The sequence below is a fragment of the Rhinatrema bivittatum genome, chromosome 1 (genome assembly GCF_901001135.1).
Source record: "Rhinatrema bivittatum chromosome 1, aRhiBiv1.1, whole genome shotgun sequence".
Classification (NCBI taxonomy): Eukaryota; Metazoa; Chordata; class Amphibia; order Gymnophiona; family Rhinatrematidae; genus Rhinatrema; species Rhinatrema bivittatum.
In genome coordinates this window covers 489425935-489452859 of record NC_042615.1, presented here as the reverse complement: position 1 = coordinate 489452859, position 26925 = coordinate 489425935, and the positions used below count along the sequence as shown (strand labels likewise).

General features: G+C 41.1%; 1 protein-coding gene across 1 annotated transcript in view; it reads left to right on the top strand.

Annotated features, from left to right (window-relative positions):
* Positions 1–26925, top strand: part of ACO1 (aconitase 1) — a 172281-nt gene that overhangs the window by 93603 nt on the left and 51753 nt on the right. The window contains exons 11-12 of the mRNA XM_029608585.1: positions 14142–14301; positions 20240–20375. Coding sequence (XP_029464445.1) covers positions 14142–14301; positions 20240–20375 — 296 coding nt within the window. The remainder of the gene's footprint in view (positions 1–14141; positions 14302–20239; positions 20376–26925) is intronic.

The following is a 26925-nucleotide window of genomic DNA, read 5'->3' as shown; positions in this document are numbered from 1 at the left end:
TCATTTTTTTCTTCACTGCCGAGGGTATCAAAAGGCCACACATGACTGCTTTCCCCTGCCTCCCGTACTATGTTTAATTCCATTCCAACTTGATTACTAATTTCCAGGTTATGCTGACCATTTTTTTTCTTCTCCTCGCTGAAGCGCCTGCGCAGCTTGAAAGATAGAAGGGTTTAAACCCCAATTCTTTGTGGAACCTCCCTCCCACCACTCAGTCTCCACTTGCCAATGAACAGAGTGTCATGGTCAGAAATTCCAGCAGTGCCAATTTCACATTTTGTAACACAAGCCCGCTCTCTCCCCTCGAGATGCCCCATGGCGGTCCTGGGGAGCAAAATGAAACATCCCATCTGCTGCGATTCTGAAATCTCCCAGTTTCAGCTCAGACCCACATCCTCTTGGCTACGTCTCAAGGATTTCATCAGGCCTTTTTTTCCTAACCTGCACAGCACCAAAACATTGCCCCCATGATCTTTATTCTTTTCACTTCATGCTTGAAAGTCATTTATGAAAATCTTTAACCGACACACTAAGCAGAACAACACTAAGCAGAACCACCTTCTTTTAATACAAAACACAATGAGGTCAATATTCAAAGCACATTCAGCGCTATTTAGCTGGATAAGTGTAACTTATGCGGCTAAGTAGTGGCCGCTCCAATATGCACCTATGTTCAGTGGCTACCACTTATCCACATAAGTCCCATGCAACTAAAACGTTAGCTGCATGACTTGTGGGCGTGTAGTGGGCGGATCAGGGCAGAGCGAGTTAGCCATACAAGTTATGTGGCTAAGTACCGATATTCAGTCTTAGCTGCGTAAGTTATGGGGCTAAGTTAGATGTGCCGTAGAGCAGGTCTAAGCTTAGCCGTGCCACTGAATATACCTTGTAACTTGGCCGGATGAGTTACTTAAATGGCCAGCTTTGAATACTGACCCCAATTAAAAAATCAAACTCATACATTGTTGTGTGAGACACACTATTTGTTGTCTGTGGGGAGTTCCTTGTTTTTTTTGTTATGAGGTGATGGGCAGGAAATGCAAGGAGACATGGACTCGCCCTATGCTGCCATCTTCTTTGGGCACTCTGGACAGCTTTGTCCTGTGAGATCTGGTGAAGCTGATGGCGACATCTCCTGAGCTGGGTTTTGACTCGAGCCAGGAGAGGAGCAAGATGCTATTGAGTATTATTTCTCTGCCTCATTCGCCCTCCTCTAAGAACTCTCCACTCCATTTCGGGTGAAGGTGAAGGCCCTTCCAACATTTGACTTTTACTGAAATGTCTGGTGGGGCAGGAGGCTTCTAGATTTGTTGAGTTGTCCAATTAAACCACAGAGAGAAGAAGAGTCAAATATCTGGCACCGTGGAAGGGAAGAATTGTTGCTCATCGTCCGTTTTAGCACTGATTTGGAATATAAAAGATATTTTGCCCTCTCTGCTGTTGGGAGTTGGTGCTGTTGCTTCAGGAGGTGACTCTCTCCACCACAGGAGATTACCTTGCAAATCTTGTGGGTCACAGCTTCAAGGTTAGAAGGTGTACTGCTTAAAAATATGAAAGCTATGCCATCAGAAACTTTGGGTTTTAAAAGTAGACTGGAGGCACAGGAGGTGTGTCCTGAAGACCTTGCAAACAGGATTTCTGGGACTAAAAGTGGCTTAGAAGGAGAGGGCAGAATGTGTGACTCTCTGAAGAAAGAGAATATGTAATTGCGATGCCATTTGGGAAATTTAGAAAATTTAAAATGAGATGTAAAAATTTGATATTGATGAACGTTCTCGAGTTTCCATCATCCTCTGCATGGGATTTACTGTGTCGTCATTGAATAGAAGCACTGAAATTTTCTGAGTTCTTTACTCTCCATGTCTAAAGCTTTTTATGTTCCTAATTTTTCTTCTTAAGATAAGGGGGATAATGAATTAATTGAATACAAATCAGAGCAGTGAACAGAAGGGAGAAAAGAACAAAAATATCTAATTTGTCAAAAGTTTTTTCTTTTTCTGTCCCTCACTAAGGCTACATTGGTTGAGCAATTTGTCTTTTCTTTGGACAGGGATTTGGTCTTAAGATCCTTCTTTAAGCAGAAGGATAAGACTTTTCTTTCCTTAGAAATTACTATTTTTCCTGATGTATCCAGGCCTACACAGTTGCATAGGAATGAATTTCTCACATTATTCTGTTGCGCAAAAACTTGGTGCTAGTTCTCTCTTAACAAATCCCAGCTACATGCCAAGGGGAGATGGGGAGGTAAAGTTTGTGTTTTATGAACCTGAGCAGTTAATGGCATTTTAGATCCCAACAGCCTTTCTTGGTAAGTGAAACCTCAGATGAGTTGCACACACTCGCCTCCTTGGAGGTTTTTCGTTAGGGGTTTTTGAATTCTCACAGTTCTTCTTATCTTTAAGGATGACATTTAAAGATCTCCATGTGGCCCCATAAATGTATGTATATGGGTACACAGAGATCTACTGTAGCAGGGGTTCTCAACCTTTTTTCCGTCATGACACACCTGACAGATGATGCTCACGTGCGTGACACATTGCACACTACATTTAACAGCTATACTAAAAAACAATCCTAGATATTTTATTGTTGAAAATGATTCAGGAGAAAGATAACATACTTTAATGTCAATAACTGCTTATAAAATATTATAATTAAATATTTTTTCACAAACATTTTAATCTTTGCTTACCGCATCAGTGAGAAATCTGGGATTGATATGCATAAGCAGCACACAGTTTTTCGATACAGATAAACTCTCATGCATTTCACTATCAATCTCAGAATGTTCTGACCTCTTCTGGAGTTTATACAGAGCAGAGTTAGGAAATTTCCCCTTTCAACTCACCATACAAAAATTATATTCAAATTATGGTATCATCTCAGTAATAGTATTTCAAAATCCCTTCCCTGCCAGCCACTTTGTGAAATAACATGAAAACCTGCTAAATAGACATTTAGAAATTATATAGATACCAACCATATCATGAGAGTACTTGAATAGTACCCAGGACTTGAACAGGAACAATCTTACCTATGAAAAAGCAAGACCACAAATATAGATCAGAGTACACTTACTATTGAAAAAAACAAAGAAAGCCAGACTGCTCTGGATTCCTACACAGAATCTACATCCTAGTTAGCAGATTCCCTCACCTCTGTCAAACATGCAGAATGCAGACTGACTCTTATCTAATACAGACTAAAAGACCATAAATTAGAAACAAGCATACATAGAAAAACTGAAACTCCAAGAAGTGAGAGGGGGAGGGGGAGGTGTGGCAAGATGGCGGGGCAGGATACAGCATGCCTGCAACATTTCTGGCTTGGATTGGTGGTGGCAGGGATTGCCAGAGTTGAGGGAAAAGGAGCAACAGGGAGCGGTGATGAGGAATTTGAAGTACCAGCTCCTTACTCTGCACTCTCCTCAAGTAGCAGGCACATGTGGCTGTTATGGAAAGATTAGGCTCGCTATGGCATACTTTTGGTGACACACTGGTTGAGAACCACTGTACTATAGTATTTTGTAATTTACATGTACCTGATCTGCGCAGATTATTTATTTATTTATTTATTTAGCAGTTTTTTATACCGACCTTCATAGTAGATAACCATATCGGATCGGTTTACATTTTAACAAAGGGTAAAACTGAGGTAACAATTCTGGTAAATAATAGATAACAAAGGAAAAGGAATAAGTCAAAGTTACAATCAACAAGGTATGGAAAACTTGGAGGCTTAAAGACAAGCTGGAAGGAAGATAGAGGCAGGTAGAATAAATATAACATGATACGAATAATTTAAAGGGTTAGAGCATATGCTTTAACCAGGAAATGCCAGTGTCCATTGTTCAGGAGGAAGTGTGTCAAAGTCCTTGTAAGAAGTGAGGCTCAAACTAGTGATTATCCGGTGGATCTGGGAAGGCTTGGTGAAAGAGCCACGTCTTTAGTCTTTTTCTGAAGGTTAAGAGGCAGGGTTCCAATCTGAGATTTGCTGGGATATTGTTCCAGATAGCTGGGCCTGCAATTGAAAAAGCTCTGTCTTTGGTCATAGAGAGGCGAGTGGCTTTAGTAGGGGGAAATTTCAGAGTGCCTTTGTGGATATCTCTCGTTGGTCTGTTAGAGGAGTGGAGTTTGAAAGGGATATCCAGGTCGAGTTGGAGTTGCTGATGGATGGTTTTGTGTATTAGGGTAATAGATTTGTACAGGATTCTGAAATTTACTGAAATTATAAAATAAGCATGTATCCGTGTCCCAACATATGCATGTATGTTTCAGTATGCCTGAATATTCACAATGCCTTGAAAGCACATACTTTCTCTACCTCTTTAAGAAACATACATGTGTATATTTTATGTGCAAAAACAGTAACTTGTGCACATAAAACCCTGATTTACACAAACAAGTTATAATACTTGCGGAGGGAGGTATATTTTAAAATATGTAATTGAAAGCACCAGTTTGTCGATCTGCCAGTTCACCCAGTCTATCCTCCAGTTCATCAATTCTCTTCTAGTACTTCACCCTGAACTCCCCTCATTTCACCTAGACCTCCCAGAGCAGGCAATAGATGAGTCTGATACCAATTGCGCTACATAATTAGCATGTGGAAAATTGCACAAATAAATTGCCTAATGTGTAAATCTCTTATAAATTAGAAACTTATGTGCGTTCCTCTTGTACCTGCCTTGGACACCTCTTTTTTTGCACCAGTAAATGTGCGTCCAAAACTGAAAATACGCACGTACGTCTGGTGATTATAAAATAGCATGTACATGAATAGAGGTTATTTATGCACGCACATGCTAATTTTACACCATAACCCCTTTGAAAATTATCTCGTTAACGTGTTAAGTTGAAATTTATTATTGTGTCTTTTTCTAGTTGCTTTTTTGTGAAAATATCTTCTGCTGTTCATGGAACCAATTAATTTGAGGACTGAGTTTAATACTGGGCTTATTTTTTATATGAGCTTTTTCTCTCAGTTCATTTGTTCTCAGTATTTGCATTCTTTAAGATGTATATTCTTTTTTGTTAACTAATTTGAAATTAAATAAAATCTAAATAATAAAAAAAAAACAGCAAACTTGGACCATCCCTGTGGCAGTGCTGTGTGCTGCCATGTGGAGAAACCTGCGTTTGATTCCCAGCTCTGGTTTTTTTGCTCCCTGGATGGATTTGGGGCTGGGTTGCTGCAGAGGCAGTGTTCGCAGCCACAGGGGATGGAAGAGTCATGGTCATCGTAATATGGCGACACCTAATGGCTGCATTCAGGGTCCATAATTACAGAGTTCCAGAGAGACCCCAGGTTGCATGGTCCTTGGCCAAGGACTGTCTGGATAGTTGCCAATGAAGGCTCATGGTGCCCCTCCCCAGCCCTGGTTCTGGATGAGTTGGCAGCCCAAAAAGAAGCAGGAGGAAACGCCAAACAATACTCCACACAAAAATGAAAAGCAGCAAATAGAAAAGTGTAACTATTGGGTCAGCTTGGTGCCTCTGCAGGGACGGTCTCTGATTTGATTCCTGGATCACAGGGCATTCCATATCTTGGCTTGGTTGGGAATGCCACAGAGACAGCATTCACAGCTCATGGGGAGAAGGGAGGCATGGTCATTGTTAAAGGCAATACCTGGTGGCTAAACTTCATGGTTTTATTGTATTCTAAAGTAACCCAATCTATCCACTTACTAAAGCCATAAAAAAATTCCACTGTGGGCACACAATGAGAACTTCTTAGAGCATTCAGTTTTTGCAGCATTATCAAGCAGCAAAGTCTCGCACTTACACTGCTTTTTTAATCATAGCTCTTTGAAACTTCAGAAACGATTTTTTTTTAAATTTCTCATTAAAGAAAATAGAATGTGAGTATAATGTCTTGATGCTTATCTTATGGCTTGTTCAACCTTGTAATTGTCTGGAGTTTCAAGCTCAGTGTTGACAGGAATAACAGGGCAAGTGGGATGGCCGCTTGGACTTTTTCTGCCGTCATCTGCTGTGCTGCTATATTATTTCATGGAGTGCTTGACAGGCTTCCTTCCTAAAGGTTCTGAGGTCAGGGCAATGAAATAGAATATGGAGGAAGATTCAAAACCACTGAATTCCCTCTGATGCTTGTCATTGGAAGACTTTTTTTTTTTTTTTTAAGTTTTCCTTGGGTCAAGTAACTCCTGGAAAAATTTGAAACTGTTGCTCAGAAATCTTTGCTGAAATGGAACAGTATTTCCTTATCTGGATAGATGAAATATTTTGACCTCGTTTGTATGAAACGTAACAATCTTCATTTCCTATATTCGATAGCAGCTGAAAATTTAAGGGCAATGTCAACATGAAATGAGTAGCCTCAATAAAAATACCCAAAATCTTCTTTGTCATTAGGATTGGTGGACCCTTGCTGCTGTGATGCAATTGGCGCAGCCTAGCGAGCGAGCCCACTAGGCCCACACCGACAGCTGGCAGACGAGCCCTGTGGTAGGACCGGCTGGAGCTTTACCTATACCAGCCGCCTCCCCCTCAGGTTGAGCCCTTGGGTTCTGGCTGCAGACAGGTCTTAGGTGAGTCCCTAGGGAGCTCCAAAGTATGAGACTCCAGAGCCAGGCAAAGGTCAGAGCGGGTGGCAGACAACAGACTAGAGAAGACAAGCCAAAAGGTCGGAGCAGAAGATCAGGATCCAGAAAATCGAGCTAAGATAAGACAAGGACCAATATGGGACAAAGACTACACGTTGGGTGAAGCAAAGGGAAGGGGATAAGAAGAAGGCAGCAAGGCAAGAGTAAGCGGGAACATAGGAAGACAAAAACAAGGCAAGACAAGGCAACACCCACTGAAGAAAAAAGGAACTCCGGGAGACCTGTTGCTGAGGCGTCCGTAAGGTGTCCAGTCCAGCTTTAAATAGGAGGAGCCGGCTGATGTCATCAAGAGGCGCCATAGATAGGATCCCGCCGCAGGCCCTTTAAGGAGGACAGCCTGGAAGTGAGGGCATGGTGGCGTCTTGCTGCACATGGCAGCATGTTTTCAACGGCGCTTCCAGCTGCTTGTGATTGCGGCAGTGTCGAGAGTGAGTGAAGTGGCTTGCGGGTCTTTCCCGCGAGCCACGAAATACAGCAGTTTTCTGCTTTTTTCCTTGTCCCCCTCTACGCATTTCTCTTAGTCTTAATCTCACCTCTGCCCTTCCTCCTATCGCTGATTATAGCAGAAAAGTCTTGTCATCTTTCTTTTCTTGCATGAGTGTCTTTACTGACCTGACTGCTGTCCCCACCAGTTTCCGTTTTATCAGATATTCTTCCTTGTGCCCCTCTTTCTGAGATTCCTTATATGTATGAGTGCTGATTTTTTTTTTTCGGCCACTCCTTTTGAAACTGTATCAGACTCTTTCCTGTTGCTTTTCTTTACTTTATTGATGTAAGTATTTGTTGATCTTTCTATAGCTCCTTTTAGTTTAGTCCACTTTTCTGCCACGTCACATAAATCTGGAATGGGGGAGCAGTCTAGTGGTTAGGGCAGCAGGCTAAGAACCAGGTAAACCAGGATTCAAATCCCACTACTGCTCCTTGTGACCTTGGGCAAGTCACTTCATCTTCCCTTGCCTCAGGTACAAACTTGGGGCCTGATTTACTAAGGCTTTTCTCTCATTCTATGTCTATGGGACAAATGCTTAGTAAATGAGGCCCTTAGGATGGTGAGCCCTCTGGGGATAGAGGAATACCTACAGTATCGGAATGTAATCCACTTTAAAGTGTCATGAAAGGCAGAATATAAATTAAAAATAATCTGTCCACCCTGCTAATGCCTCCTTGAGCTAAGTCTCCTTCTTACCAAAGATGGTATTTCTGAAATCCAGGACTTGAACTTTTCATGTGACTCTGCTCTACCTCAAACCATACCATCTGATGATCACTAGAGCTCAGGTGGCTGCTTACCTGAACAAAAGCTTCCTTCCTTCATAAGTATCAGGACCAGAGAACCCCTTCATTCTCACATTTTGGAAGTGGTCTTTGTGTGTTTCTGAGATAAAAAAGCAAGCCAGAGGGGAGGTTATTCTAGTGTCTCTTTCCCTCCCACCCCTAGCTCATCCTTTGATTTATAGGCAAGAGACACTTTCTCATTAAAAAAATCAATCAAGCTGTTATCTGAATCATACTATTGCCCCAGCCCTTATTGAAAGTTTAATTTATCCCCTTGTAGGTCACTTCCAGATTAATAGTGAATACATCAGTATTGTACACATTTCCTACTCCCATAGCATCCTAAATGTAACTAAGAATTCAACAAAATTAACATGATGGCAGCAGTCCAGCAGTAAGAGGGGTGCCTTCCAGTCTGTCACATGTATGATTTTTTACCCACCGGTGAGGGGTTGTATGTGTCCCCCTGGTGCACAATGCTCCTGGCTTTCAGAGAACGAGTCCAATCTCTGGAGGCTAGAAGACAGACCTGGAGGAGCTGAGGCAGATAGGTTTATAGGTAAGACCTTCAGGGCCATAATAGCCAAATCCCAATTTCAGTCTGGCAGCCCTGGTGGTTCCTTGGTCGGAGAGCATCACAGTGGTGTAGCAGGAAGTAATCCTGTAGCAAGGACCTGCTCTCCAGGTGATGAGTTGTCCTCTTGCAACAAGGACAAGTCTTCCAGTATAGCAATAGGCAAATTCTACTGTCCACCTGGTCAAAATAATGAGACATGATGAAATGCTAAGAGAAATCAGGGAAGCAAACCAATTTGGCAGTGCAGTAATAATGAGAGATTTCAATTACCCTAATATTGACTGGGTAAATGTAACATCAGGACATGCTAGAGAGGTAAAGTTCCTGGATGTAATAAATGACTGCTTCATGGAGCAATTGGTTCAGGAACCAAAGAGAGAGAGGGAGCTACTTTAGATCTAATTCTTAGTGGAACGCAGGATTTGGTGAGAGAGGTAATGGTGGTGGGGTCACTTTGCAATAGTGATCATAACACAATCAAATTTGAACTAATGACTGTAAGGGGGACAATATGTAAATCTACAGCTCTAACACAAAACTTTCAAATGAGGAAAATAGTTAGAAAAAACTGAAAGGTGCAGCTATAAAGGTTAAGAATGTACAACAGGTGTGGACATTGTTTAAAAATTCCATCTTGGAAGTGCAGTCCAGATGTATTCCATGCATTAAGAATGGAAGGAAGGCCAAACGATTACTGGTATGGTTAAAAGGTAAAGGTAAAAGAGGCTAATTTATTAAAAAAAAAACAAAAACTTCCTTCAAAAGTTGGAAGAAGGATCCATCTGAAGATAGAAAAAAAAAAAGCATAAGAATTGTCAGGTTAAATTGTATCAGGCTAAGAGAGAATTTGAAATGAAGTTGGCCGATAGGCAAAAACTCCTAATAAAACCTTTTTTAAATACATCTGAAGTAGGAAACCTGCGAGGGAGTCGGTTGGGCCATTAGATGATCGAGTGGTTAAAGGGACATGTATTTATTTATTTATTTAGTGCTTTTATATACTGGCATTCAAGATAGGAATCACATCATGCTGGTTTACATTTAACAGGGGGTGTAAAATGAAAATAAAATAAACAGTAATTGGTGAAGAGAAACTAAGAAGTTACAAAGGCTTTCGTAGAAAGACTAAATGAATTCTTTGCTTTCATGTTTATTAATGAAAATGTTGGGAAGTTACCTGTTCCACAGAGGGTTTTCAAGGGTGATGATTCGGATGAATGGAACCAAATCACGGTGAACCTGGAAGATGTAGTAGGCCAGATGGACAAACTAAAGAGTAAAAAAATCACTAGACTGGATGGAACACACTCCGGGGTTCTGAAAGAATTAAAAAATCAAATTTCAGATGTTTTGTAAAATTTGTAATCTATCACTAAAATTGTCCATTGTCCCTGAAGACTGGAGGGTGGCCTATTTAGCCCTGATATTTTAAAAGGGCACTAGGGGTGATTCAGGAAACCGGTGAGCCTGAACTCAGTGCCGGGAAAAATAGTGGAAACTATTCTGAAGGACAAAATCACTGAGTACATAAGAACATAAGAAATTGCCATGCTGGGTCAGACCAAGGGTCCATCAAGCCCAGCATCCTGTTTCCAACAGTGGCCAAAACCAGGCCACAAGAACCTGGCAATTACCCAAACACTAAGAAGATCCCATGCTACTGATGCAATTAATAGCAGTGGCTATTCCCTAAGTAAACTTGATTAATAGGAGTTAATGGACTTCTCCTCCAAGAACGTATCCAAACCTTTTTTGAACCCAGCTACACTAACTGCACTAACCACATCCTCTGGCAACAAATTCCAGAGCTTTATTGTGCGTTGAGTGAAAAATAATTTTCTCCGATAGATAGGCATGATTTAATGGGATACAGCCAGCATGGATTTACCCAAGGGAATTCTTGCCTCACTAATCTACTACATTTTTTTTAAAGGATTAATAAACATGTGGATTAAGATGAACTAGTAGATATAGTGTGTTTGAATTTTCAGAAGGTGTTTGACAAAGTGCCTCATGAGAGGCTTCTAAGAAACCTAAAAAGCCATGGGATAGAAGGTGATGTCCTTTCGTGGATTGCAAATTGGTTGAAAAGCAGGAAACAGTGAGTAGTGCCTCAGTGATCTGTACTTGGATCCGTATTTTTCAATTTATTTATAAATGATCTGGAAAGGGAGTGAAGTGATCAAATCTGCAGATGACTCAAAATTATTCAGAGTAGTTAAATTGCAAGCGGACTGTGATAAATTGCAAAAGGACTTTGCGAGACTGGAAAATTGGACTTCCAAATTGCAGATGAAATTTAATTGGACAAGTGCAAAAAAAATAATCCATGCTATAGTTACATATTAGGAGTTACCGCCCAGGAAAAAGATCTAGGTGTCAAAGGTGATATTACATTGAAATTGTCAGCTCAGTGTGCTGTGGTAGTCAAAAAACAAACAGAATGATAGGAATTATTAGGAAGAGAAGGATGAATTAAACAGCTAATGTCATAATGCCTCTGTATCACTCCATGATGAGACCACACCTAGAGTACTGTGTGCAATTCTGGTTCTGCATCTCAAAAAAGTTATAGTTGCAGTGGAAAACGTATAGAGAAGGGCGCCGAAAATAATAAAGGAGATGGCATGGATCCCCTATGAGGAAAGGCTAAAGAGGTTAGGGCTGTTCAGCCTGGAGAAGAGATAGCTGAGGGGGGATATGATAGAGGTCTTTAAGATCATGAGAGGTCTAGAATGGGTAAATGTGATTCAGTTATTTATGCTTTTAGATAATAGAAGAACTAGAGGGGTATCTCCATGAAGTTAGCAAGTAGCTCATTTAAAACAAATTGGAGAAAATTATTTTTCACTCAATGTACATTTAAGTTCTGGAATTCATTCCTGGAGGATATGATTAGGGCAGTGAGTGTAGCTGGATTTTAAAAAGTTTTGGATATGTTCCTGGAGGACAAGTCCATAAACTGCTATTAATTAAGTTGACATAGGGAATAGCCACTGCTTATTACCAGCCTTAGTTTCATGAGTTCTATTTAGTGTTTGGGTCCTTGCCAGGTAGTTGTAATCTGGATTGGCCACTGTTGGAAACAGGATGCTGGCCTTGGACCCTCGGTCTTACCCAGTATGGCAATTTATGTTCTTATCAGATCTCTATCCAGCTGTTCTGTCTGCGTCAAGGTCTGTAGATTACACTGGTGTAGACAGAAGTACCATCTCTCCATTCCAGGATAACCACCAGTGCCTCCACCTTTTCCCTTAATCCCTCATTTCAGTTGCTTTTATATTAATTTTTACATAAATAGCTATTCATTCTCCTATTCTTCCTGAACAGATCAGTGGTGATTTTTCTGCCAGGTCACGACAGGTTGCTTACCTGGAACCTTTTGATGCTAACCCAGAACCTTTTTGGACTGGCCTGTTTTTTTCCCAGAGCAACTACAGTGGAAAAACATTCCAGTCAGAAAACCTTCGCGCGACTGCAGGAGCTAAAAATAGAAAAACTCCCTGCCGGCGCGAAATTACTGTGAGGAGAGCTGCCAGTGCAAAAATAAAAAAAAGGCCTCACAGGTGCGTGTGAAGGCCTCCCCTCCCCCCCCCGACCGACCTACCCAGAGCCCAGGGCCGTCGTGAGGACACGCGGGGTTAAGCTCACAACTCCAGCTGGCATAGCACGTCCCTCAAATTAACTCCTCCTACCTTGAAAGGCTTCTTCCTTGCTTTCTTTCTAACCTGAGACAGTTGGAGTTTGAGGAAGGAGTGAGTGGAGTCTCCTCACTCCTTCCTCAGACTCCAGCTCTCTCAGGTTAGAAAGAAAGCAAGGAAGAAGCCTTTCAAGGCTCTCAGTGCTCGAGGAAACCAGAAGCCCCTGGCTTTCGAGACTCTGGCAGCGATGCAGGCGAGACACTAGCAGGGGTATCCAACCCCCCGGACGCCCAGCTTCAACTGAGGGTTTGGCCCAGGAAGCTACACAACTAACTACAAACTTAGCCTATCCTAGGAAAAAAACTTTCCCTAACCTTTTTTTTTTTTTTTTTTAACTGACTAACAGACTGCAGGTTTGGAACATCTGCTGGAGTCAGAGAAATACTGAGGGACTGCAGGTGGCTCTCTCGTTAAGTAGCAGTGCCCAAAGTTCTAATAGTTCTCTGACTCCATCTGCTGGTAGGGATACACAACCTGTCGCTGGCCCCCACCTGGTACCTTTTCTTAATTTGGAAATAGATCATAACCCAGCCTGGCTGTATCCCATTCATAGGACTCATTGAACCCGATCTCCATGATAGCAACAATATCTAATTTTGGCTTTGTCATTAGGACTTACAAATCTGAAATGTTATTGCCTAGATTGTAAGCATTTGTGTTCATAACCTTTCAGGTAATTCCTGCCTTGTCTACACTCCATTTAACCTAGTACCTTCTCCTCTCCTATTCCATTTGAAGTGTGCCTGTTTATTCTGACATCAGTTAGGATTGAGCTGTTTGTTTAATCAAAACCTGCTGTGTGTTGGTCATTGAGCCCTCTGGGGAAATACTATTTACTTATTTTAAAAAATCATATTTTCTGCTAAATCCAAATAAATTCTTCACTGCAGATTGCAATAATCAACATGCATACAGTTAATACAATAAACATTACAAAACACTAACATACCACAAACACGATCCATAAAACATTAATTAAAAGATTCCATAAAAAAACAATTTATTAACTATTGCACCTGAATGTAAGTAATCCGCTTTGAAGTGTTACGAAAGGGAGAATAAAAATATAAATCAATTTTTGTGAATCGAATTGAAATGTGATCCCCAGAGACCCTGTGAATTTTCCAGTTTGTAGCCACTGTGTAATGAGTGTTCCTATTCTTGCCAGGCTGCATGGTTTCTGTACGGGGCAGGAACCAGGAAGCATGGCAGACCCTAGGACTTAGCAGTGTTGACCAGGACCACTAAAACATTTTGTAATAACAAACAGTTCAGAGGAAAGAAATGCAGAACATTTTTCTCTGAGGGACAGAAGAAGAAAAGACACTTTTTTAAACAAATCTTTGTGTGGTTGTGTATGGTTTTAATAAAATTGTTTAGAAGAAATGTTAACAGTGTTTAGAGGTGCAAATTTTCTGGACATTGCTTTAAGGAAAGATCCTAGTCAAAAGTACTCATCTTTAAATACTCATTGGCTTTAATAAGGTGGCATCTCTAGTCAGCTATTGATTTTCTTTTAACAAATATATTTTTTTTTTGGTAGGCCAATGCAGTATTCTAAGGGCCTGATTTTTCAAAATAATTTTCATGCATAAAACTTGATTTTACATGTGTAAATGCACTGTACCCATGAACGCGGGTTTGTGAAAAGTGCTGCAGTATGTGTCATTGAATTGTCAATAGGTTTTACCTGTGTTAAGTAAAAATCGCTATGATAGTGTGACACCTTTGATGGGCACCTCCTTCGAAAGCTCACCTGTAATGCTGCCATTCATACAAATCCAGTCCATCACAAAGGTTCATATTCAAAGGCTTTGTCCAGATAACGTTTAGACTTACCCAGACAAAAAAAACAAACCCCAGGATTTCAAAATCCCTGCTCCCACAGTCTTTGGAGAGAAGTTTTATTTTCCAAGTTGTTTGTAACCCATTACTCTGTGATCTTCTTTTTCCTTTCATGTAGCAAGGTTTTAAAGGATTTCAAATTGCACCAGAGCGTCACAGTAACAAAATGAAGTTTTTACATAATGGAGGTGAATTTGAGCTTTCCCATGGTTCTGTAGTGATTGCTGCAATCACCAGCTGCACCAACACCAGTAACCCTTCAGTAATGCTAGGAGCAGGTAAGCATCTCTAGCCTCAATCCTTTAAGTCCTACACAATTTTAAAAACCAAAAACGTGCATTTACATGCAACAGAATTGCCACCAGTTTGGTTTATTTTTGAAACTGCTTAGGCAGCGTCTTGAGCATAGTTAGAATTCTGGTTGATAGCTGGAAAACCTTTTGTCTTTAATCGCCTTGTAAGTTTTTAAACACGCACTGCTTATGCAGGACAGGTTGGAACTTTGCAGGTTTCATTACAACTTCCCCAGAATCTCGGTGGGGAAAAGGAGCGGCGGAATGTTTTCTAATAACTGTACTAATGAAACAATTTTGCTGGCTTTTCAGCTGATGGGTAGGGATGAAGACATCTTTAGAACGCTTAGAACCTACACCACAAGCACGATGGCATGGTGGTCCGTTCAGAGCTTTGGCTTCTGTCATCTGTTCTTTTACGCTACAGTGCCTGAGGTGAATAGCTGGGTGATCTCTGTTCATGGGTGCTTATATTGAGACATTGCACCTCTGGCTTGTGCAGAAGAAAAGCTTTTACCTTAGCCCTCTTCTGGCTTTTACGTAGGACATGCGGTTAGCTAAACTCTGATGTTGTTGCCTTTTTTTTTTTTTTTTTTAGGCTTTTTTAAGCCTATGGAACTAGAACTCCCGACTGTTTTTCTTTTGCCTGCTTTCCTTTTGGTCATCCAGCTCAGTTCTGACCACCTCTACCTGGGTTTCCAGTGCCCTGATCTACCCACTTCCATTGCCCCATTTTGTTTTCTCCTTTCACGCACCCCGCACGATCCCCAATGTAGCCACTGCACTGACCGTTCTCTGGTTGAGAGGCGCGGGCCCCAGTTCTCTCAGGAAGCCAGTGCAGTGCCACACTCGAGTTTAACCAGCAGGTGTCGCTCTTCAGCAACAATTGGGACACCCCTGCCAGGGTCCAGGAATGTTGTCCAGTGAGCAGAAAAGAAGAAAAAGGGAGGGCTAAAAAAACAAAACAACCCACTACCAGCAAATAGAGGCGAGAATCAAAAATCTCAAGAATAAGGAAAAAAAAAATTTAAATTTTCTCCAGGCTGAACAGCCCTAACCTCTTTAGCCTTTCCTCATAGGGAAGCTGTTCCATCCCCTTTATTATTTTCGTCGCCCTTCTCTGTACGTTTTCCACTGCAACTATAACTTTTTTGAGATGCAGCAACCAGAATGTATTCAGTTACAATTTACTGCCCTCCAGTCGATTGATCAACCTGGAGAAATCTGCACTTATGAGCGTTGACTACAACATAAACCAAAAAAAATGCAGTTCATTAATATTCATTTTAATGAATGAATTATGTTTTGGGGGTTTTTTTTGTTTACATTGTGGCGAATGCAAATGAGTGCCGATTTGTTAAATTTAAATGTTTTTTTTTCCTTCAGATTTTTTTTATACTACCTTCTGTGGTCTGTTCAGTGGGCAGAAGCTGCTGGGCCATCAGGATATCTGACTCGTAGCATCTTAATAATACAACTTTAATTGCTTTAGAGTCATAACTTTGTAGTAAATAGAACTCATTAAGCATGACATTTATTCATCCAGCATTATAGTCAATTGCTGAAGGAGGCAAGACAGAAAAGGGAGAAGAATTTCTCAGCCTGATGGAGACTGGTGATGTGAACCAAAATAGCATGGTCCGCATGACTTATGATGATGACAGCGTCAAGCGCCTCTGCTGTGAGCATTGATGCCTGCAGGCTCAACTGGTTGTGGGCCTCAGGCTTCAGAGAAGTGCAATTGAGGCTTGATGCCATACCATGCATTGGGGGTAATCTTTTTGGAGGTAAAGTCAAACATCATGTACTGCAGGCTAAGGTCAGGAATTTGTTCGTTTGTGGTTTCCCTTGAAGACAGAGGTACCGCAGGCATCTGCACTGTCTGCAGCTCTAACATCTAAGACCTATCCATAGGTTGCTTGCAGATTTAGAGTTAATTATCATATCTCTGCAGACAACATACATTTCCTAGCATGTAGCCAGATGGACTCAGGACCAGTGGGTTATGTGCTCCTCTGCTAGCAGATGGGAGACAGAGTCTGATTTCAAACCTGAAGTCACCCTAGATGTACCCCTGCAGTGACCTCATTTCCCCAGTATCTCTCCATCTCCTAGCAGATGCGGACACTATCCCACACTCTAGCACAGTGTTACAGCAAGAAAACACAATTTACCTTAAAGAAGATCGAGCCCCGCTCTCCTGCGGTGATACCTAAGGGTCCCTCCCTCAGTTGAGAATTCCTGAGGTGCGCTCAGATATCCCTCAGAAGTGTGCCTTGGGTCCGGTAGCTGGTTCCCGGCGTGGACTTAGCCCCCAGAGTGGCTGAAAGGCAGCGGGTGCATAATAGAGCGCAGCAGTGAAGGTAAATCTTGGTCACTATCATTGTTTCAGAAACAGTAGCACAAGTAGCTGTCAGGCAATGGTTAAACATCAACAAACAAAAGTTAATGGTTCTAGCCAGATTCACCTGCACCGACATTCCCTCATTTTGTCAAGTAGAGGAATGGTCTATCCCAATGTGGACTCAAGTTTAAAAAATGTGGATATTATCTTTGATTTGTAATTATATTTTCAACCTCAGGTGAAGACTGTGGTAGAGATTCCATTTTACAAGTTAAGGTTGCTATGGAAATTGAAACCATTCTTGCAGGCGGATGATTTCCAAACTGTATTATAGGATCTTGTGATCTCCACCCTTGACTACTGCAAGTTTTTTATATCTGTCTACCAGCTTTGATGCTAAAGTCATTGCAAGTAGTACAGAATGCGGCGACACGTCTATTAGTAGGAGCAAGTCACGGTGACCATCTATCTCTTATTCTACGCATTTTACATTGGCTCCCAGTTCAATAGCGTATCAGGTTTAAGATCCTTACATTTAGTTCACAAGATTTTGAATGCTAAAGTGCCAGTTAGTATTAGTACATTGAATTTATGTTCCATCACGTCTAAGATCTCAAGGGAAAAACCTGTTGGACATACCATGCATTCGATTAATACACGTGTGGGAAATTAGGGCGAGGGCCTGTGTGGTAGCAGGCCCTGTTAGGTGGAATGTGCTACCGGATGATCTTATGGTAAAGAACTGTGTGAAGATTTTTTATGGAAAGAGTGAAAGCATTAATATTTTCACAGGCATTTGGGAGCCGATTATATAATTTTTCATTTTGTGCAGGTATGACAATAGAGATTGTTGACTAATGAGCAGGGCTTTTAAATTTGAATGTAAGGTTTTGTCTAATGCATATTTTGTATGTTGTATGTATATTTAGCATTTCTGTGAATGCTCACCGTACTTCACTGCGAATGTAAGATAGAGTGAGTAAAAATAGTTTAAAATAGAGAGAGAAAAACTTCAAGCATAGATTCCCTTTGAAAATTCGGGGCCGGCAGGAAACCCAGGTACTTTTATGCTCAGGTACAAAGTGTGCACAGTAAAAATGAAATCCCCATCCTCACCGTGCCCCTTTTCACCACAGGCAGAAGTACACGTGTTGTGAAACCTCATGCATACATTTGGCTGCTGAGGGGAGAGCAATTTTGAGCCTGGTTCGATTTTTCCTGTGTGACTACTCAGTTACCCAGGCAAATTACTTTGAAAACTGGCCTCCCTCTTATTACATATTTGAAAAAAAAAGTGAAAACATAAAGGTTTTGCCCAACACAAATTTTCTCCCTGCCTATTGACAGTGTTGATATTGTTCTCGCCTTTCTTTGGCTGAAGACAGCCCTGAGCTAGGGAATCCTGCTTGTGTGACTTGATGAACTTAGTTGTCTTTTCAGAAAGCAAAGTTGTTTATCTCTCTTTCTAAAGACAGCAGTTCACCAGTCACCCAAACCCTCCCTCCTTTCCTACCCGTGGTACTAGAACTGAGGGAAGCCATAACCCAGTATATAACCATAACCCAGTATATAACCATATAACCATAACCCAGTATATAACCCATTCCAGTAGCACTGGAATTCCCATGTACCTTTCTAGATAAGTCTCAGAAATAGTGGGTCCATAATCGTGTGGCTGGTAAACTGCTGTCTTCAGAGAACACCTGTCTAAAGGTAAGCAACTTTGCTTTCTTTGGGGGCAAATCACGTTGTGGATTCTGCTGCACCTGTGTCCCTTACTTGTTTCTGCAGCCCCACAATAAAATTGTCAGTCCTGTTCTTAAAGGAGCAGTGCAGTCTAGCCAGCTGTGGCAAAACAGTAGTCTAACTATAAATGATATGTTTGGTTGACATGTAGAGTTCTTTTTGCTGGATTAGCAGGCAGCAGTACTCCATTGTCGTCAGCAACTGGTCCTGAAGGGATTTAATCTTAGCAGAGCCAGCTAACTGCTGCTGTTGTGGAGTCTGAAGAAAGTGTCCGTTAGAAACTATCTCTGGAAAGTGACAGTTGGCGGCAGCTGAGAGAGGGAGACATACAGCTGGGGTCAGACTGCCAAACAATGCTCAGAATTGTTACTGTTAACTGAGAGAGGGGCAGCAATGCTCAGCCCTGCAGTGAGGTTCAGCAAATAGCGGTGATACTTTGTAATCACTTTTTTGGGGGGTTTTTCCCCCCTGCCTGCTACAACATAGATTTATGTAATAATCTTTTACTTTCACTGTCTCTCCTTTTTAATAATAAACTCTTTAGTTTATTATCACTGTGCTCGAGAATGATTATATCACAGGCAAGTGAGGAGCTGGGTGATCCCAGTGTTTTGGATGTGTGGATCTGTGAGGACTTCTCTGGGAACTGTGGGACCCAGATCTGTGGAGCCACAGTTTCCCAGAAAAAAACACTTGAGGAATAGCTTGTAGGTAGGTAAAGCAGGCAGTACCCCGGTTAGTGGGTGAGTGATGCCAGGAGATAGACATGCATGCCAGTACAGGTGAGACCTGCGCAGTGCTTGCTGGGACCTCCAGATGACCAAGGGTCCAAGTCCTGGTGGGGTGTTAGGGAACGTGCAAAGATGTTATATGACACCGGCTGAAAAAGTCTAACTTTGTTCACTCAGATAAGAAAGAAATTGCCTCTGATGTTTTGGACTTTGTATAGACCAGGAGGATATTTTATTTTTGTTGGTGATGCTCCTGTAGTAGGCAGTTGATGTTCTGTGCTGGGGCCTACATAGCACCTGGATCTGCAGCACCTGGAAAAACATTCAATATTTGGAGAAAATAAAGTAAATGAAAGGCCTTTTCTTCTGTTATGGTACATAAGACTATGCTTCAACTCTACACACCTGCAGAGAGCATTTCAGTGTTGCTGACTTTTGAGTTGGTTGTGTTGACTTGCTCTTGTAAAATCTCCACTGACATTACTTGACTACTTCTGACAACATAACTATTCAAAGGAAATAAAATTCAGAAGACTCCGACTGGAGGTGTCATGATATGAAAAGATATTTATTAGCTGGAGTTTATCTGTGAGTTTTAAGCTTGGACCATTTTTAATAATGGATTTGACAGACGCTCTTTACCTGCTGGGCACTTATAAAATTTATTTTTTAGCCCCCCCACTGTACAATCATCCAGAGATTTCTTTTGATCACTTCTGGCTTGCAGTGTTTCAAAGTACCTTTTCATCTTCCTGATGTGTCTTTAAAAGCATATTATTCCAGAGCTTACCAGGCCTACTGTGAAGAGCACTGCCCTTGGTTTTAAATTGACTTTATCTTTCTCATGCTTCAATTTGAGTCTCTCCCATTCATCCTCTTACATGTACTTTGAACATTCCCCAATCTCACCACCTGGTGCATCCTTTTGAAATACTTGCATGCTGTTAACCTATCTCATATCTCTTCATTGGGATGAAATGTTCCAATCCTCTAATATGTCAGGAAAATCTTTTTCACAAAGAATGGCTGATAAATCCTAAGTGAACTGCAAATTCTCTCTGGTGGAGCATGAATTCACTGCAAATTGTACTTTGTTTCACAGGATTGTTAGCTAAAAACGCTGTAGAGGCCGGACTGACCGTCAAATCTTACATTAAAACTAGTTTGTCTCCGGGCAGTGGTGTGGTGACATACTATCTGAAAAACAGTGGAGTCATGCCTTACCTTTCTCAACTAGGGTAAGATAACAAGTTATTCATTTACAGTGGCTGTTGCATATCAAGTATGGATTAACAATAAGATAACTAATGGAAAAATACTGTTTCCAAAGGGAGGGGGACATTGATTAGCAGAGAATTGTTATATTATATTGAATCTGAAGACAAGATTTTTTGGCTCTGTAGGTCTCTCTTTTCTCCTGAAATGGCATCTTGGAAAATAGAGGAAGCTATGTTAATTACATCACTGGGTTGGATATTTTTTTGATGTACGAATTGTTACCTATGTTTGTTACTTTCTGTTATCGACTTGTCTTAATCAAGAAGAGTTCCCTTTCTATTTCTGTGTGCGTGTGTGTTACTGTGTCATATAGATACTTATGTTATACTCATCACCATATGATATCTGTAGGATATCTGAAGAGGTTAGAGCTGTTCAGCTTGGAGAAGAGACGGCTGAGGGGGGATATGATAGAGGTCTTTAAGATCATGAGAGGTCTTGAACGAGTAGATGTGAATCGGTTATTTACACTTTTGAATAATAGAAGGACTAGGGGGCATTCCATGAAGTTAGCAAGTAGCACATTTAAGACTAATCGGAGAAATTTCTTTTTCACTCAATGCACAATAAAGCTCTGGAATTTGTTGCCAGAGGATATGGTTAGTGCAGTTAGTGTAGCTGGGTTCAAAAAAGGTTTGGATAAGTTCTTGGAGGAGAAGTCCATTAACGGCTATTAATCAAGTTTACTTAGGGAATAGCCACTGCTATTAATTGCATCAGTGGCATGGGATCTTCTTAGAGTTTGGGTACTTGCCAGGTTCTTGTGGCCTGGTTTGGCCTCTGTTGGAAACAGGATGCTGGGCTTGATGAACCCTTGGTCTGACCCAGCATGGCAATTTCTTATGGGCCAGATTTTCAAAAGCATTTACTCGAGCAAAACTGGTTTTTGCTTGAGTAAATACACTTTACTCAAGTAAGTGGGCTTTTCAAAATTGCTACAATATATGCCATTGAATTGTCCATAGGATTTACTCAAGTAAGTGCACTTTACTCGAGTAAATAGCTTTTGAAAATTGCTACGATAGTATGTCACATTTACATGCGTAACTCCTTTGAAAATTACCCCCTATGTTCTTAGGAACCATAACTTTCTTAGGAGCTGTAGCATTTATCCTTCTCACTCACAGTGGTGGTAACACAACTTTTTTTTTTTTTTATTTTTAATTTATGAATTTTCACAATTTATAACAAGCATTATAGTACATACAAATATATAAAATATAATCACATTAGCAATTTCCTTGTATTAAGAATACTACTATCATCATCTGTTTTATCTTAGGTAATCCAGGAGACTTCAGTATAACTGACCGATTTAAAGGGAAAAAATATTAACTAAAGGAAAACTAGAGAATTTATATAAATTCCCCTCTCTTAATAATCAGAGATAAATAGTCATTATTCATCATTTTGCTCCTATCCAATATCTGTGTTGGGGGATGAGAATCTAAAAAAGCCTGAAGATATGAAACCTCCAAAAATACATATTTATGTTCTTTATATAATATCTCACATTTGCATGGGAATCCTAACATGAACCTGGCTCCCCTAGCAAGAACTTCTGATTTTAAACCTAGAAATTCCTTTCTCCCCATTTGAGTGGCTCTCGCCAGATCTGGATAAATCCAGATCTGTTGTCCATGAAATTTCTCCTCACGGTGTCTTAGAAACAATCTTAACACTGCATCCCTTTCAGACTGAAATAGAAATGATACAAATAGCGTAGCTCTTGAATGAATCTCAGTATCAATAGAGGTTTCTAATACCCCAGTCAGATTCACTGTATCCCCTAATTGTTGGTTTACTAATTATCAAACCTACATTACGCGTGTTGTATCTGTAAAATAAGTGGGAATAAGGGAATGTTCTGATTTAAGTTCATCTCCTAACCTGGTAAATATTTCTTTTGCACAGTTTAAACTTAGTTTTGAGTTGGCCCAGTCCCTCTCATCTGTACAGACCTCTATGGATACAAGCAATTCTCAGTGAAAGTAACCTTAACCTATTCAGAGATTCACAGTTGCACTCCGCAGCTATCTTTGAAAGTAAACTATAGAAAAAAGATTTTTTTTTTCATGTTTGCCAGATTTTCCTTAGACATACTTGTGGTAGTGATGGCAGCTGGGTTAGAGAGTGAACACAGGGAGTTGGTCTGAAGAGGATTTGGTGCAAGTTAGGGTGACAAGGTTTCACTTCCTTGGAATTAAGGTCAACAAATAAAAAGTAAGGTGATTACTTTTTATGGGACTAACTCAATGCATTTCTTGACTAGCCTTTCGGCGTAAGCACTCCCTTCTTCAGGTCCAAACAGAAGGAGCAGATCAGAGTAGAAGCGAAACTTCATTTACAGAAGAGAATGGATGGGAAGAGCTAGGAAAACTGAAAGTGGACGAAGCTATGGGGCTGGATGAGGTACATCCCAGGATACTGAGATGTGCTGTTGGGTCCGCTGAAAGATCTGTTCAATAGATCCCTGGAAACAGGAGTGGTGCTGTGTGACTGGAGAAGAGCTGTGGTGGTTCCGCTTCACAAGAGTGGTAGCAGAGAGGAGGCTGCTGGTTAGCCTCACCTCAGTGGTGGGAAACTTAATGGAGATGCTGCTGAAAGAAGGAATAGTGAGCAATCTGCAATCTAGTGGGCTTTTGGACCCGAGGCATCGTGGATTCACCAGGGGAGGGTCCTGTCTGACAGATCTGTGATTTACTTGGATTTCAGCCAAGCTTTTGATATGGTCCTGCATAGGAGTGAATAAAATGAGAAACTTGGGACTCTACGCCAAGGTGGTGGAACGGACTACAAACTGATTGACAGGAGAAAGCAGCAAATGGTAAAATGAATGTACTCTGAAGAGAAAACCGTGTTACGTGGAGTGCCACAGGGATCAGTTTTGGGACTGGTTCTGTTCAATATCTTTGTGAGCGATATTGCAGAAGGGATAGAAGGTAAAGTTTGTCTATTTGCGAATGATACTAAACTCTGCAACAGAGTGGACACGCCTGAAGGAGTGGAGAGAATGAAAAGTGATTTAAGAAAGCTTGGAGAGTGGTCAAAGACTTGGCATTTGTGATTTAATGCTAAGAAGTGCAGAGTCATGCATCTGGGGTGCAGTAATCCAAAAGAGCTGTATTGATGGGGTGTGAAAGACTAATGTGCACAGACCTTCAGGTGATAGTGTCTAGTGATCTGAAGGCAGCAAAACAGTGTGACAAAGCACTCCATGAAGTTAGCAAGTAGCTCATTTAAAACAAATCGAAGAAAATTCTTTTTCGCTCAATGCATAATTAAGCTCTGGAATTCATTGCCAGAGAATGTGGTTACAGCAGTTAGTTTAACTGGGTTTAAAAAAGGTTTGGATAAGTTTCTAGAGCAGAAGTCCATAAACCGCTATTAATCAATAAGGATTAGTAGCTTGGGATCTATTCATTTAATGTTTGGGTACTTGCCAGGTTCTTGTGTCTTGGCTTGGCCACTGTTGAACACAGGATGGACCCTTTGTCTGACCCAGTATGGCATATCTTATGTTCTTATATTCTTTAATAGCTAAAACCAGAAGAATGCTGTACTGCATAGAGAAAGGAATACCCAGTAAGAAAAAAGAGGTGATAATGCTCTTGTGTAGGTATTTGGTGAGGCCTCACCTGGAGTACTGTGTTCAGTTCTGAAGATTATTTCAAAAATGATAGAGAGAGGATGGAGGCGCTCCAGAGAAGGGCGACCAAAATGGTGTGGGGTCTGTATTGGAAGACTTAAGAAGAGAGGCTGAAAGATCTGAATATGTATACCCTGGAAGAGAGGAGGTGCCGGGGAGATATGATGAAGACTTTCAGAAAGACTGTCTGAAAGGTTTTAGTTCAAAGAATTTTTATTGCAAACAAAAAAACAATAACAAAAGCCTTTAAAATTCAGGATTTCTTATGCATTCCAAAGTTAATAAAACATACAAACACAATCAAATATTTTCCTTTTATAAACACTCCCCCCCCCCCCCTTTATAAACACTCCTCCACTCTCTGAGTGGTTAAAGCAGCAGGCTACGAACCAGGAGACCAGGGTTCAACTCCCACTTTACCCTCCATGGCCTCAAGTACAAACTTAGGGGGTCATTTATCAAAATGCGCTAAGGCATTTTCGCATGCGTTAAGGGCTTATCGCATGTGAAAAGCCCCATTAACGCATGTGATAGGCTCTTACCGAATGCAAAAACGCCTTTAATGCATGCGATAGCACCATATCGTATGATGTGATGCAAATTTGAAAAAGAGGAGGAGTTAGGGGCGGGGAGTGGGCTGGGTTTGCCAGTCTGCACAATGCTAACGCAGAGACTTAACGCTGATTTTAACTACACCTTTTTCAATAGCGTTAAGCTGTGCAATAGCTTTATCACATTGTGTGATGACTCCTGAAAGGCCTGTTTGAGTGGATGAGAGAGAGAGAGAGAGAGAGAGAGACAGCCTGAGCCTAGCCATAGTGTCCTCTCCCTAGATAGGTATTTGTATCCCTATGATAGGCCCTCCTAGTAACTCGAGGTGAGGTTTAGGTATTAGTGTAGGGGGTTAGGGGCCACTTTGACATTCAATGTGAGACGTATGAACAAAACAGTGTGGTCTCTTGTGAAGATTTGATGGCCTTCGGAGTGAGGAAACTCACTCCAAGATGAGATTTGGGCAATGTTCTCTCCACCTAGCTTGATGTTACCCAGGTAGGGATACAAATACCTATCTAGGGAGAGGACAATATGGCTAGTCTCTGTCTCTCTCTCTCTCTCTCTCTCTCTCTCTCTCTCTCACTCACACACTCACTCACTCACTCACTCACTCACTCACTCACTCACTCACTCACTCACACTCACTCACTCACTCACTCACTCACTCACACACTCACTCACTCACTCACTCACTCACTCACTCACTCACTCACTCACACACTCTCTCTCTCTCTCTCTCTCTCTCTCTCCTCCCTGGGACCATTTTTTCACATAGGGTGCTGAAAAAAAGTGCAAACAGCAGAATATAAAAATAAATCTAAATAAATAAAAAAAAGCCCTCTATTTATCTCCCCCCCCCCCAACCCCAATATCCCAAATCCAATTTGGTGAGAAAGCTAAAAAAAAAAATCTTACGCCCCCATTTCCACTTTTCTCTATCCTATCTCCTTATAATCCTCCTGTCCCTGATATAATATTGCTCTGTTTCCTTCCATTCATGGAATACTATTCAAAACTAGACTTCTCATGCTTGAGGTTAACATCTAAATATACTTCTCCCAGGTAGCCAAAAATAACCTTCTTTTCTGAAGTTTGGAGGAGGTAGATTTAAAATAACAATTTGTTTGGTCTAAAGGGAAGACTGAAAAATAAGTAGAAACATAAGTTAGGTTTTGGAGGACCCAACAAATGCTTGTTTGGTTTAGCATTAATAATCCAAAAAGGGTCTGTTCAATGCAGTATAGAAAAGTGTCATGCGGTGATTAAAGAACTAATCGCCCTTTAAGTATGCTATATTTTAATATATGGGGGGTATTTTTTATATGAGGGTAATGTATGCATGAGGAGGTACGAGTGGTATGAATGAAGGATGGTATGATGGTGGATTTGCCATCTTTTATGGTACTTAAGTATGATGCTTAATGGTTTGCATTTGAAATGTTGGTATAATAGTGAATCTGTTTTTTTCATTTGATATGTCTGTATAAAATTACAGTGGCCTGTGGTCTGTTTAAAAATGTTTTTCTGATTCGAATATATTGTATTTAATAAAGCAGAATCCACAAGTGTAGATCCTTAGTGACCTCTGATGTTTGGTATATCATTTAATGCAACTGAAGCATTGCTCTCCACTTCGATGGTGGCAAGGGGGGGTGGGGTGGAAAGGGAATTGGATTCAGACAACAGCCAACGCTGGGCTCTGACTTTTATGGTCCAGGGTACTGATATGCAGACATTAGGAAAAAAAAACACAAGACTGCTTCTTGGGCCAAGTCCAACAGCAAAGCACGTTCAAGCAGCAGTATTGTAAGAATTATCAGGAAGGCTGCCCACCCTGTAAAAATGTTGCCAGCAGTAATTTTGTTATGGGTTTGGCAGTTGCTTGGTTTTGGTTGTTAATATAACTACCTTTAACATAAGGCTGGGTGGTAGCCTGCACAGAGCGGCAGTTACTGCTCTTAACAGAAACATGGGGGGTATCCTGCACGGAGCGGCAGTTACTATCATAAGAAGCTTGCTGGGCAGACTGGATGGACCATTTGATCGTCATCTGCCGTCATTGCTATGTTACTGTGTTCGAGTGTCAAGCCACTTGCTTCCTGGGAAATAACTCAGAACTTGAGTTTCCTCTGTAAACTGGGTGAGTGGAGGCTGTGTGAAGCACTGGATCTTCCTTCATGAGCCAGAAAAGGTGATGAGGGAATTGAGGTAATTAGTGTTCTTAGAGAAACCTTTCCTTTAGTAAAATAATAATTTCCTTTGTTGAGGGAATGAAAAAATGAACTTGCTTTGTGTCTTAGATCAGC